The 13,259-nt window shown below is 38.2% G+C and overlaps 1 protein-coding gene across 1 annotated transcript in view; it reads left to right on the top strand.

Moving 5' to 3' along the window:
* The window catches only part of DLGAP2 (DLG associated protein 2), a gene marked incomplete at its 3' end in the record, with an annotated part of 398,367 nt that overhangs the window by 340,321 nt on the left and 44,787 nt on the right, over positions 1-13,259 (top strand). Inside the window, exons 6-7 of the mRNA XM_082305420.1 lie at positions 4,000-4,147; positions 7,770-7,989. Of these exons, the coding sequence (XP_082161546.1) occupies positions 4,000-4,147; positions 7,770-7,989 (368 nt within the window). The remainder of the gene's footprint in view (positions 1-3,999; positions 4,148-7,769; positions 7,990-13,259) is intronic.

The raw sequence follows: 13,259 nt of genomic DNA, 5'->3' as shown, positions 1-13,259 counted from the left end.
TGGGAATTAAGAGGATTCTAGGGAGCAGTAAGGATTAGGATCTGGGTTGGTCAGGAATGAAGGAGAGCTGTACTTGCGGGTTTTGGTAAATGTGAGTTGTGGGGCTGGAGGAAGGGGCAGCTTTCAGATAGGGGCAGCAGGACATATGAGGTTTGGATACAGAGGCCTGAGTCTTTGCAGACTAGAGGAATGCAAGAAAATGGAGGCTGTGATGCAAGACTCCTAGAAACTTGTAAGCAGTAACTCTTTTTTGGACTGCTGCCTCTTCCCTTATTCTTTATCTATGTTTTGCTGCTGGAATACGCAACCTAACCTCTTTCCCATTCACTCTATATCAGGGTGACATACAATCCGAGATATGCTATCAGATATGCTATCAGATATACTGTCCCAGATAAGCATGCCATACTGTAGTTCACTTTATGTGGTTATAATACAGTATTTCGTCCTCCCTGAATACACTCAGGCAATCTGCTGAGCACTGCAAGTGCTGTTGCAAATTTAGCTGTCTTCACTGGGAGTCCTAAAGCTTTGCTTTTAGAATAGAGGTTCTCAAGAGCTGCAAGGTCATTACATGGGACTGCCTTATTCCTAAAAGTTTCTCTAGGCTTTCAGCCTTGCTTGCAGCTGAGATACTTCTTGTTAAATTTAAGACCTCTTCCTAGCTGCCCTGGAATTGCCCTAGCCAATGGAAAGGGGAAAGCAACCCTTGAGGGCAAAAAAGCTTTTAAAAGGGAATCCATTCCTAAGATCTTGTTTGTTTGGAAAAGCAAATGGGAAGTGGACTGACATACCAATTTAATTTTTCCTATTAGTCTCATTCTCTTTCTCCTTTTCCATAGTACTGAACTTTAGAGTCACCTCTTTTATGTTAATGTGTGTATTTGTGTGTGGTCCCGGAGATGAACTGTCAAACCATCTCATGTGCTCATGCTTGTCTTGCCCTTCTTCAGTGATCAGCTGAGATATAAGATCATCTACTACAGAGCATAAAAGAAAATTATTTTCTTTTATCAAAGTGATAGAGCTGTGGTGTTTTGGAAAAGAAGGTCAAGAATTTTGTTCCTAAGCTTATAGATGGGGTGGATGTCATTAAAAAGCCAGCATTTACCAATGACACGTGTGATGCGTGCTTTGTAGCTTTGTTGACAAGCATGAAAGTTCCTTGAGCAACAGATTATGACATTTGAGACCAACTTCCTGATGTAACTCTTAGGTCTATGGCATTTTGGTTCTGGATCATGTTTATAGCAAGATCATAATTTTTACCATGCATTGAGACATTTATCCTAGAAGATAACTTTGAGTGTATATCTTAGAAATAAAAACTGATCTTTCTTTTTATCAGGAAAATTTCAAAGTATTAATCAAATGGACGTGAAATTGCTTTTACAGCCTAATATATGTAATATTTCTTTTATTTTGTTACAGTCCTATGAATCAATTGCTCTCCTTTGATAAATGAAAAATTATTTAACTATCAAGTGGTGTCCAAACTCATCCATCAAAACTCAGCTGGTTAGCTGTACCACGGAATACTAGGCTTCTTTCCCTAGTAAATTATTACTGTAGAAATTGTTGATTGTATTTAGTGATAGCAATACCTCACAGGGATAATGAAATACTAGGTTGTAGACCATTACGTAGCAAAGGAGACAGTTATCAGGAGCCAGCTTAATTTAATTAATTTTTAAGTAGTTTATAAAATAATTAATGGTTTATAATTTAATTCTACTGCCTCTATCTTTTCTTAATGTGGCCCATGTTTTAATGAAGAAACCTCAAATGTCTCTTTCACAAACTGCTTCTGAACTCAGAATCCCAGATTTTACCACCTGATGACAAGCAGAAGGTCCAGAGGGGGCTCATCTAACTGTTCTGAAAAATACTGAATTAACAATACGAAAAAAAATATAGTAAAGCATATGCAAAGAATCAGAATGACACAAAGCAGGTGACAGTCATCAGCCTGCTTCCTATCGAGGAAAGGAGGTTTAGTTACCTCCAGCAACTAAATATAGATAGGGAGGCTCTACACCACTTCGCCTAATCTATTATATTTGTCTTCATACCTATGGGAACAAAAAAAATGGTGCTACAGTTCTTGTTTTCATCATCTAAAACCAAATTAGATCCACTATCAGACAGCTATCTTAATCTGCAAATCACTTTGACTGTAATGACTTAATTAACCTCTAATCACATGCCTGCATCAATCTCATACATTTTCATTTTGATTTTAGCAGTTATAGCATAGTTTCTACATAGTTTACCTCTGTCTTGAGGTTACAGAGGTATTCCATGGAAGGCACTGAATAAAGACAGGAACTAAAAAATGTTTGTCCTCCAGGGAGATTTTTTAAGAGTTAAAAAAAAATGCCTGCCTTGCACCAAGATGAAAACAGAACCTGTCCTTTTCTTGAAGAAGGCAGCAGCCCATCTCAGAGAAGCAGATAGCCCAGCCATTGGCAGATGCACTGATGAAGAAAGGCTATGTCTATGTTGACCCTGAGATGGCCAAGCCAGGGAGAACACATGGAAGTTCTTGAGAACAGATCTCCCAAGTACAAGGTTGGGGGGGGGGGGTGTCTATAAATCCCATCTGCTCTTGTAGCTGGTGATGTGAGGGACCCTGGGTCATCTCACATATCTGACATCAAAGGACATGGCCACACACGGAGATGAACTCAACACTATTTTCTACTGTAGTCAGAGCCATGATAAAGGGTCTGAGATTCCTCCCTGAGTGCTCCTCAGGGATTGCTTCCAGCCCAAAGTCAGGTTGTGTGGGGAAACCTGAGTCCTTCCTCAAGCACGGGCCTAAGGTCACATTCAATGTTTGATAAGTATGGTCTAAGAAACAAGGTCCTGGTTTGTGCGTCATTTTGCACCAGGAGTTGAATCTGTGGCTTTCTTATTCACTGAGTGGTCTGGTCCTTCCAGAGAGGAAGCTTCCCCTTTCACAGGGAAATTCCTGACAGCCCAGACACGTGTCACAGCCACGGCTGCACTGAGTCACTCTGCCAGCTCAGTATCAAATAGCTGTATTGCCAATACCGACAGACGTTCAACTGGCACAAATCTATTGTGCCCAGAAACTGTGTTTTTGTTAAAGCTACCTTTAAGGAATAAATATAAAAATGCCTATTTACCACATGAAACCCAACATTTTCTGAAACATGAATTAATTTGTGCACTGCTGTTTAGGGACAAGTGTCACACGGCTCCTAAAATCTGATTTTCAGAGGTTCTGAGAACTCTGGTAAACTTTGTTCACAACTTTCAGGTTTTTCTTAATTTTGTATTCAAAGCAAAGTTCTATTCTTAGGCTTCTTTTATTTTCCTGGAATGATAGATAAACAATATATTTGACATAAACCATGAAGACTAACGTACCCCTGTAGTGAAAGCATACTGAAAGGGGCTTGGTGTGCTATTAGGGTCGCAGTCCTTCAAACTGGGAGATGTGTTGTAAGAACAGCATTTCTAGAGCTTCATGCAGTTGCTCTGAGTACCTTATTAATCTATTTGTTTTAGCTGAACATGGGATATTTTGATCTTTTGTAAAAATATATCAGTCCTTTGAAGATAAAAGGTCTCTTGATGCCTAACACCTTGATGAAAAACAGATGACAAGATTTTATCTATGAAGAAACATTTTTAGTTACTTTGGTTTATGCTTTAGCTCTGGTTCTTGTTCCTGTTGACCTAGACATTCTCTTTTAGTAAAGTTCAACACTAATAGCCAGAAGGATTGATGATGTTTAAATACAGCAAAGACTTAAAATTTCATATCCTCTAGGTAGCAGAGCTGCAGACAGATCTCTGCTTGTGCTAAGGCGTATGACTACAACAGATCTATGATGCTTTATAGAGAGAGAGATTTTGACCCTGGGGAATGGATTTGTGAGTCTTATACAAATTACTGTCTTTAGTGTCCTAATTGATTCCATCTGTAGTTTTACACCCTTTCCTTTTTTCTTCCTCTTTCCTTTGTAGTCAGAGCTACCTTCAAACTGCAAGTGACGTGCCTGGGGGTCACAACCTGGATCCCTCTGCAAACTACAATTCCCCAAAGTTTCGCTCAAGGAATCAGAGCTATATGAGAGCAGTGAGCACGCTCAGTCAGGCCAGCTGTGTTAGTCAGGTGGGAAATTCTTGTTATAACTTTTCTTATAGGTTAATCACAGATGCAAGAGTTGTTACTAGTGGATGGTTTCAGGTTTTTTTTTTTTTTAATTAATATCAAACTGAGGATGTGAATTGTCAAAATAATTCAGTTCTAAGGAATGTAATCCTTATTCAAAATTTAAAAAAAAATACTGAATGCTAGAAACAAAGGGACAATATCACACATAATATTTTCCATTTAATTTTCATTAAAAATATAAATACCGGTATTTTCATTTTCAGTCTATATTAAATATTAAATGTTAAGAAGATTCAGACTGAGCATAAGGGGCAGAGTCCTACAATACTCATCCTCTGAAAATATCTATTCTGATTTCAGTAAATGTGGGTTGCCAGATTAAGATATAGATTGAAATAATTGTGCTCCAAAGGAGCAGTGATTCATCTCTAAACTCAATCCCTCACTCTACTTGGGTGAAAGAATAAGTCCCATCAATTATTCTATGTATGGGGACTTCTGAAAAGAGACATTTTTCCACCCTGCTGGTTTTATGTTAGTTAGTTAGTACTAATTCGTGTTGAAGTGAGTTCTGAATCAGGCCTGAAGTGCAAGCAGCCTTACAAAGTATATGCATGTTCTGTTTAGCAGAGGACTTTACATAAAATTTCCAGTGTTTCTAATGTTCATTGGTCCTGATGTTTCTTCCCTGTGTTGCTTCATGACAGGTGGGCCCTGCCCTCTTCTCAGACATGCGTTACTTTATTTTTCTTTGACCATTTATTGAGGCACCTAAGGGTGTAGTAGCTAATTATGCACAATGGTTATGTTAAAAAAAATCTTTTTAAAGCAATTTTATATTCATTCACATTCAATTTGTATTGCATGGCTATTCAGGCCTGGATTCAACTCATCTAACTTGAGGCTTTTTAACTGAGGCAACAACTAAAGCTTCCTCTGTATTTAATGGAGTGAAAGTTTCTTCCAGGACAATGCACATCCGAAGTGGGCTGAGAGCCCTCTGGAAATGCTTGTCAGTCTCCACTGACTGTAGAGAGTTGGGAGGGACTAGTCACCTGACTAATGCCCTTCGGTCAAATTCCTTAATTTATGTGGGATAAATCTAAGTACAATCTTGTATAGCACACATCAGAATTAAAAACAGTCAGTCATTTTCCAAACCTTTCGTTATTTTTCATAGCTCCCTTGTGAAACCTGTCCCCATCATTTTCATGCTTTGGTTTCCATTACCCTGGTTTGGTTATTTTCTATTTTTGTTACACTCTGGTTTTGAGAAAGTTTCACAAGAATTAGATCCTGCATTCAAAGTGAGCGCTGTTGGCTGTCACCTAACAATGCTATAATATAGAACTATTCTAACATCTTCTGCCTCTTTGACCATGCCTGTGCATGGAGATGTTCACTGAGCTGTCCATAATGACCAATTGGTTTCAGCAGTGGTTAAAATTTTTCATTCCAATGTGCATTACCTGGAAAGATGTTCACAATAGGCTTCATTTGCAGGTTGATTGCTCAATTGGCCAGATTAACTAAACCTGCTGGATATAGTTCCTTACTTTCTTTTTCAGTTTTCACTAACCTACATAATTTTGTGTCAACCACATACTTCCTATGTCACAGTCCAGCTGTTTCCAGACCAGTAACAAATGCTTTTAATAGATACTACAAAAAGCAAATGTATTAAAATAACAAGTTCTGAACCTTTGCTGTTTCCTCTTCTTTTTCCATGACACCATCATCTTCTTGTCCCATCTACATAATAGCAGTTTGTATGATTTGTGGTATTTTTAATGCCTTTTTTTGTGAGATCCTTCCTTTTTCACTCTTGACCAAGGGCAGAGTCAAGAAAGATGCTGGGTTCCATGGTTTATATTTTTAATTTAAGTTTTAAAACTTTTATTTTTCTATTTTCAATGACCTTAGTTTGAAAGAAGTGATTAGGACTTAAAGTGTTTATGGACTACATTATCATAGATTTCCTGATCAATGATGTATGCAAAATATTTCTGAGCAAGATTTTTTTTTTAATCTTTTTGAGATTGCATTAGTCTACTTAACTTTATTAGAAGCAAATTTTCTGAAGGGTAATGTAATTCCTTTCAGAAGAGATTTAGTAGCCAAAATGTCTTACATGAAATTAAAATATCAGTTATTCATTATCATCAGAAGTTCTGTATGGAATTTCCATTTACTTAATCAAAATCCTAAAACATTTGAAACATTTGCATTCACTCTGTTTCCATAATGAATAATGTACTAGGAACAGGAATAATGAAAAATGCACTTAGCAGCTGTATAGAAAAAGTAATATCAACTGGACATGCTGTTTAGGGACGCTACGAATTTAACTTGGTATTTATACTGATTCTGATTTCTAGCACTCTCTTTTTTTAAAAAAATATTGTCAGGAGGACATGTCAGGAGGTCATGCATTTGTCTGTCCAGTGTTAACTTCCTATCTGATTTTGGATAAACATAATTTTGAATTATTCAGGTACATTTACAGGTAGATAGGGCTGACTTCAGAGAACCTGTTGAAAATTATCTAGGTAGAATTTAGGCACTCATCTTCAAAACTGCAATACACAGTTCCCTACCGAGAGGTTCCCTAAGCCTGGCCAGCTTCCCTAAACCCTGTTTTTCATGAAAGCTACCTGAAAATGTACAGTTTTGCATCATGCCCAACCTGCAGGGCAGGGTCAGCAGGTAGATGCTGGCTCCTGCCCAAGCCCTGCGGGGAGCTGGAGGGCGGTGCTGAAATCCCCCAAGGGGCCAACCTGGTAGGTGATGCAGGTGGGCACATCTAGGGTGCTCTGACAGGCAGGGTTCCTCAGCACACCTGGTGGCAGAAGTTTCAGACTTAAAATAATGCTGCTGAAGAAAAGGCAGCAGTAGTGGCTGCATCTGTTTTTTCCACGGTAGTTGAATGGCTAACCCAGTCACCCAGGGAATGAGTTTGGTTTATGACCCTTCTCAGCTAAAGGTGGTCCAAGCATTACTTTCTCATCTGACCACTTTTCCCTCTATTTCAGACAATGGTTATTCTTTCACATGCTTCACTGGACACAACTCTAGATGCAATATTTCTCAAACCTTTCAGAAGCATCACCTCCTCTGCACTTACTTATCTTCAAGTATGAGATACTTCCTTGAGCCCCTTTATAGTGAGAAGATAACAACCTGCCAGACAGGCTAGATGTCCACATGAGTAGTAACTTTGCTGATAAGTGAGGATCCCAGGCAATCCACCCTCACCTTTTGAGGGCTAATATTAGTGTAGCTGATTTCTGTTCTCCTATCCTGGCAGAACATGGATTTTTATCAGCGCAGAGTGATCTTGTTGGTTACCATTAAATCATATATTTACAATCCTCTGAATATGCCAAAAGATATTAAATGTAAAATTAATTGTATGGCATGTGTGATGTACTTACTATATACATATAAACAGCTGATGTAAGTTAAAAAAATGTGAATGTGATCAGAAGGGATTACTACATTTTAACTATTTGCTAAAACAGTTCTTCATCAATGTACAGGTGTCCATTTGAGATGTTGAGGCCGTGATGATCACAAAAAAGCAAGTCAAAAATCAAATGCATTGTTGTTGTTTATTCAGATGAGTGAAGCAGAGGTTAATGGGCAATTTGAATCGGTGTGTGAATCAGTGTTTAGTGAAGTTGAAGCTCAGGCAATGGATGCCCTTGACCTCCCTGGATGTTTCCGAACAAGAAGCCACAGTTACTTGCGTGCCATTCAGGCAGGCTATTCCCAAGATGATGAATGTATACCTGCGATGGCATCTTCCAACATCACCTCAACTATCAGGTCAACCACAGGTAAGCAAATCTACAATGACCCTTCCACTGTTCTGCATGTAAAAATATGTCTTCTTGTTTTGTAAAAGGATGTTTGACACTGGAAACGGTTTCCCTGTGTAGTGATAATATTTGATACCAGTATTCTTAGGTTTCTAATACTGTACCATTGTGGCTCCAGCTTGGAATAAGCTCCTTCTGAGGAGAATCCTGCAAGCACAATATAATGGACCTGCACTTCAGCATAGCCATAATTTGACCCCCGTTTCCCATACATACAGTTATCCAGGTGCAAATATAAAAGTGCAAGTGCAAATGGTATAATTTAGATACTAGACATTTAGGTATTTTTATCTATCAAGTAATTGATCTTCTAAATGAGATCAGTTGCACTGATTTTAATTTAGGTCCTTAAAGTACCAAAAGAAAAGGAGAAGCAAGATTTAAAATATTTGGTCTAAACACTTACAGGCAATTAACTTGATAGGGAATTAATTACTTACTTTTAGAAAAGGTGTAACCAGTTGTATCAATACACTGAATCATAAACATTACGGCAAGCTTCACACATCTGCTATTACTCATCAGTAACCATTAGCATTCATTGTTATGCCATTCACTTTTAGGATTTTTTAACATTCTTCTGGCCACTTTCTACTCTTTTATTAGTTGCTTAGCAAAGGTTATAGCTTTATTCATTTTAGAATATTAGCATTTACTATTGGTAGTGAAAAGATTGCACAGATAGTAGTTAAATAATTAAAATTAAATCTATAACAAATATATATTCTTTGTTAAGTGATGCAAATTCATTTTTATGTTTCCAAATATGTTAACGTCACTTCCTAATTATGATATTGTCCTTGCCACATAGTATTAAATTGCAGTGCAGGCTACCCATCTACAAAAGGTAAAAATAGAGCTCAACATGTATCATGCAAAAATACTTTTTAAATTCTTTGCCTGACACATCTGTTGTATAACAGAACAGTGGGAGCTTAAAAAGGAAGTAAGCTGAGGTTGAATAACATAAATTTGCATTCCAGAAGTAGCATAAAATGTTTTATCTTGAGCATAGTTGCTATATAGAGCATTAATTGCTATATAAAACTATGTGTAAAACTAGAAGTTGTGGCTTACAGTGCCACCTCTAGGGATGTTTCTGTCCTTTGTTTAATAGAGATGCTATCATGATATACAGTGAGATTTTATTGCTACCTCAGAGACTAATTTTCATCTTTGTCATATAGTAATGATGTGTGATTACTATGAAGAAACCTTCCATAGCAAAAGACACAACTAAATATCTATTGTAGTGTCTGACTGCAGGTACTGAATTGGAATACTTTCAGAATTACTTTGGTTACCAATTTGATTCTTTTTAACCTAAGCTGTCTTGAGTTTATATGCTAGATAAGCCCAAAATTCTCACCGAAAAGAATTCATTTTATTTTCTCTAGAGCAACAAAGGTGAATAATAGAATATGTTTGGGAAAATAACCAGATTAGGCAGTAAATATGTTTGCATCCCAGTGTTTTCATACTTATGAAAAACGTTTTGCATTGATTAGCAGTCTGCTGGCTAAATGATGTGGTTTTGAAAACTTTAACCTTCATTTCACACATGACTTCTCCCTCATCTCAGAAATGATTTATCAGATAGTTTTTCTTGCCCAAATGTGTAATCTTTCTGCTTTGTTGTGGTGAGGCGATATTGACATTGTGGAGAAAAAAGATGATGTGAGATGTTTTCCTGAGCCAAAACTGTTTCCAAGCCTATGGACTGTATACAGTCCTGAGCGTGGTTCTGTATTCAAAATATTATCTCTGTACCACTGAGCAAGTTTGTCCTTAGCTTATATGTAAGATAAATATTCAAATTAGAAATATTTTTCTCATTTACAAGAAAAGTAAGGATTATGTGATTCACTATTAATTGAAAATTTCAGTTGCCAAATAAGTTCTTGTTTTTAAAACCCTAGGGGTAACTCTTCCATATTTCTCTCTTCAGCCCCTGTCACTTTGGAGGGAGATGCTTCATTTCCTATCATCACTATAATTAAAAAAAAAAATCTTACTTCTCCAGCCCTCTATGAAAATTGTAAAGGAAGCAATTGCCTGAAATGTGAAAATGGTGTTGGCAGATAGTTGACATTTTATACAGGCTTCATTCAAACAAATGTCAAAAAGGTCAAAGTTTCACATCAGCCTTCAGTTCCAATTCAGTCTTTTGAATTCTTAGGAAAATTACATTACATTACATCATTAATTCCTTTTTTGCTTCTGATGTAACAAACTCTTCTTGTCAAAGAAACTAAAGCAATTTCTTAGAAAATTAACAGGCATTGCAATTTAATTATTACTTGAAATTTTAGTGATATAGGTCATGACTGCCTCATATCGATTTTGTAAAGCAATTAAATCATAACACACATGCTTAGCTAAAAATTAATTCATGTAACTAAAAATGTAAATCTAAAATAAAAAATGTAATATTTGATCTATGAATTCAATTACAAAAGTATGGAATATATACAGCATACAGCAGGAACATATAAGCAGCGTGCAGTTTCCTAAAATGTTCCTAGATGCATTAACAGCTTTCAGAAGGTAGAAAGGTTGCAACTATAATGAATATTATGTGGGACATTATTAATGGACTCTGTTAAGAGGGTTTTCTAATAGATGGAAAAAGAACTACCAGTAACTAGCTCTTCTTAAATGTATATAACTTTACAGAGAAAGCCAGATGGTTCATTGCTAATGTAACTTTTATTGGTAACATAACTTTTGCACAGACCCATGTAGTTTAATTATTTGTGGAACCAGACTTCCCCCACCTCTGACGAAGACTCTGAAGAGACAAGACATAGGGCACTACATGTTGCCCCAGATGTCAATGAATGAGACAAGTGGCAATGCAGAGGAGGCAGCCAGCATTTCTGGCACACTGTAAGCTAGACCTGGACTCTGTGTGACCCCTGCTAAGACTCCTATTTCATTGTGGTTAGCGCATTTCTAGCCATCCTGATTCATTTTGTAAAGAGATAATGAACCCAGTAAAAACCTACTTCACGTTAAAAGACGTGAATGACAGCGTATGCTTTCTGTCTCTGAACTGCATCCAGTTGCAGCTGTCAGATGCACAGCTGAGAAAATACAGCTCCAGCTGCTGCTGCCTCCCACCTTGTCCCTCCATCACAGACAACATGTAATTTCCTGAATGGGAAGTCACAGAGTGCAGTAGTCATTGTAACTACTACTGCCTTACATCGTTGCTACTCTTGCAAGTAGTGCTTCACTTTTCAGGAAGAGTGCATAAAATCTGGGTCACTTTTCCTGGTAGTACCAGCTCCCTTCCCTATTATCTAAGTATATCTGCACGTATATATGCTACACTGTCCGCTTGGAAGGCTCCTTCCTGGTAACGCCTGGCTAGCGTGGCAGAGTGCTGCGGGGAGGTACGCAAGCTACCTGAGGTACCGGAGCTGTGTCACCACCAGCCCAGGGCATAGCGGGCCCCGGCTGTATAGTCCTGCGGGGAAACAGTGCAGTCGGCTGGGAGCAGTGCCACAGTAACACCTGCAATACCTGGGCTGCCCTACTGAAAAGTCATTCAAATACCCTGGTACAACACTGAATTATACTATGAAAACATAACCAACAAGGAGGTCTGGAAGATCTTAACCACTCTCCAGTTGTTTCCCCTTTGCCTGAGAAGGTCAATTTCTTGTTGTTACACATCCTATATGTAGAGAGATTCCTGTATATGACTGACTTCATATGTTTTAGAATATTTCAGGATGTTTCCTCACATTTTTTCCTGCTGATGTTTGATTTTACTGTGAATGCAGAAATACTTACTGAGTTGCAGTGATACTGGAGGTAGCAGTTAGGATGGTCTGTTGTGAAGCAGAAGAACGTGTCAAAATCCCTTCTCTGAGACAGAAAATAATCTGGTATTTGCACCTTTGGCCATCCAGGATATCCTGAACACCAGGTTATCATGTGTTCAGATGGGGGGGGCACACTCAGTTTCTCCTGATGGCATTATTGTAGAATCATAGGATCATAGAATGCTTTGGGATGGAAGGGACCTTTAAAGGTCATCTGGTCCAACCTCATGCAATGGGCAGGGACATCTTCAGCTAGATCAGGTTGCTCAGAGCCCCATCCAGCCTGGCCTTGAATGCTTCCAAGGATGGGGCATCTACCACCTCTCTGGGCAACCCGTTCCAGTGTTTCACCACCCTCATCATGATTTTTTTTTTTTTTTAAATGCGTTGTATAAAACACTTTCACCTTTACTGAGGGAGACACTGCTGCCCTAGCCCACTGCTCAGGACACTCACCCATCAGGTGGGGTATCTGCTCAGTGAATATTGCTTTTGTATGCAAATTGAAACAGCTAAAACAGAAAAGACTAAATATCCTATAAGGAGGAACAGAAGCACTCCAGTCAGGGGTACCAAATCCTTCTCCATCAACAAGCACCAACTGAGTGGCCTCGGTTAAGCTCTTCAGCTTTTAGGCTGATGAATAAAAGGAAGCATCATCTTCAGTTTCTTAAAACTATGCCACATTTTCCTCTAACCCAAGTTATTTGGCTACAACTGTATTTGTTGATGCATGGATTAATGACAAAAAAAATCCACCTAGCTATGGACTTCAGCACAATGGGGACTGGGTCATGTTCTAAAGGCATCTTGGATTTCTGTCCTATGTTAAGTGTCAGTCCAAGATCACGTCTCCTGCTTCAGGGATTTCCAGCTGATCTTGAAAGAAACTTAGCTTGAAGCACTGCTGCTTTCAGGGGCTATAGTTACTAGCCTTGAGTGGCCAGTACACTGCATTACAATGGCTTCATTTGTTTAGAAAAAGTAGCATCATGCAAACCTGTCAGATCAGTTGTATATGCACCTCCTTTTATCTAATTCATAGTAGGTAGCTCTACTAAACTCGTGCTTCCTGAAGAGTCTGCTGAAAAAGATGAGACGTAGCGAACTGTCTTTTGTCCATTTTATTTTTCTCAGCCAGTAGGACTCTGCTTGGCAATGAGTAAACTTCAGAGAATTCCACATTTACTGAACTATTGAGCACTAATTCCAAAACCAATTAATTCAAACAAGGTCACATTGCATGAGGGAGTTTTCGATTACAGCTCATACGATTACTCAGAATGCCTGAGGAATTGCAGATTTCCCTTCTCCTGACTTAAAGCTGTTTTCAGGTTTCCATTTTTGAAATAAGGGGCTATGAAGGGTGAATTCTTAGAGCACCTGTTTGATATT

This window comes from Platalea leucorodia (genome assembly GCF_965183815.1).
Source record: "Platalea leucorodia genome assembly, chromosome: 3".
Lineage (NCBI taxonomy): Eukaryota > Metazoa > Chordata > Aves > Pelecaniformes > Threskiornithidae > Platalea > Platalea leucorodia.
This window is presented reverse-complemented; position numbering and strand designations above follow the sequence as displayed.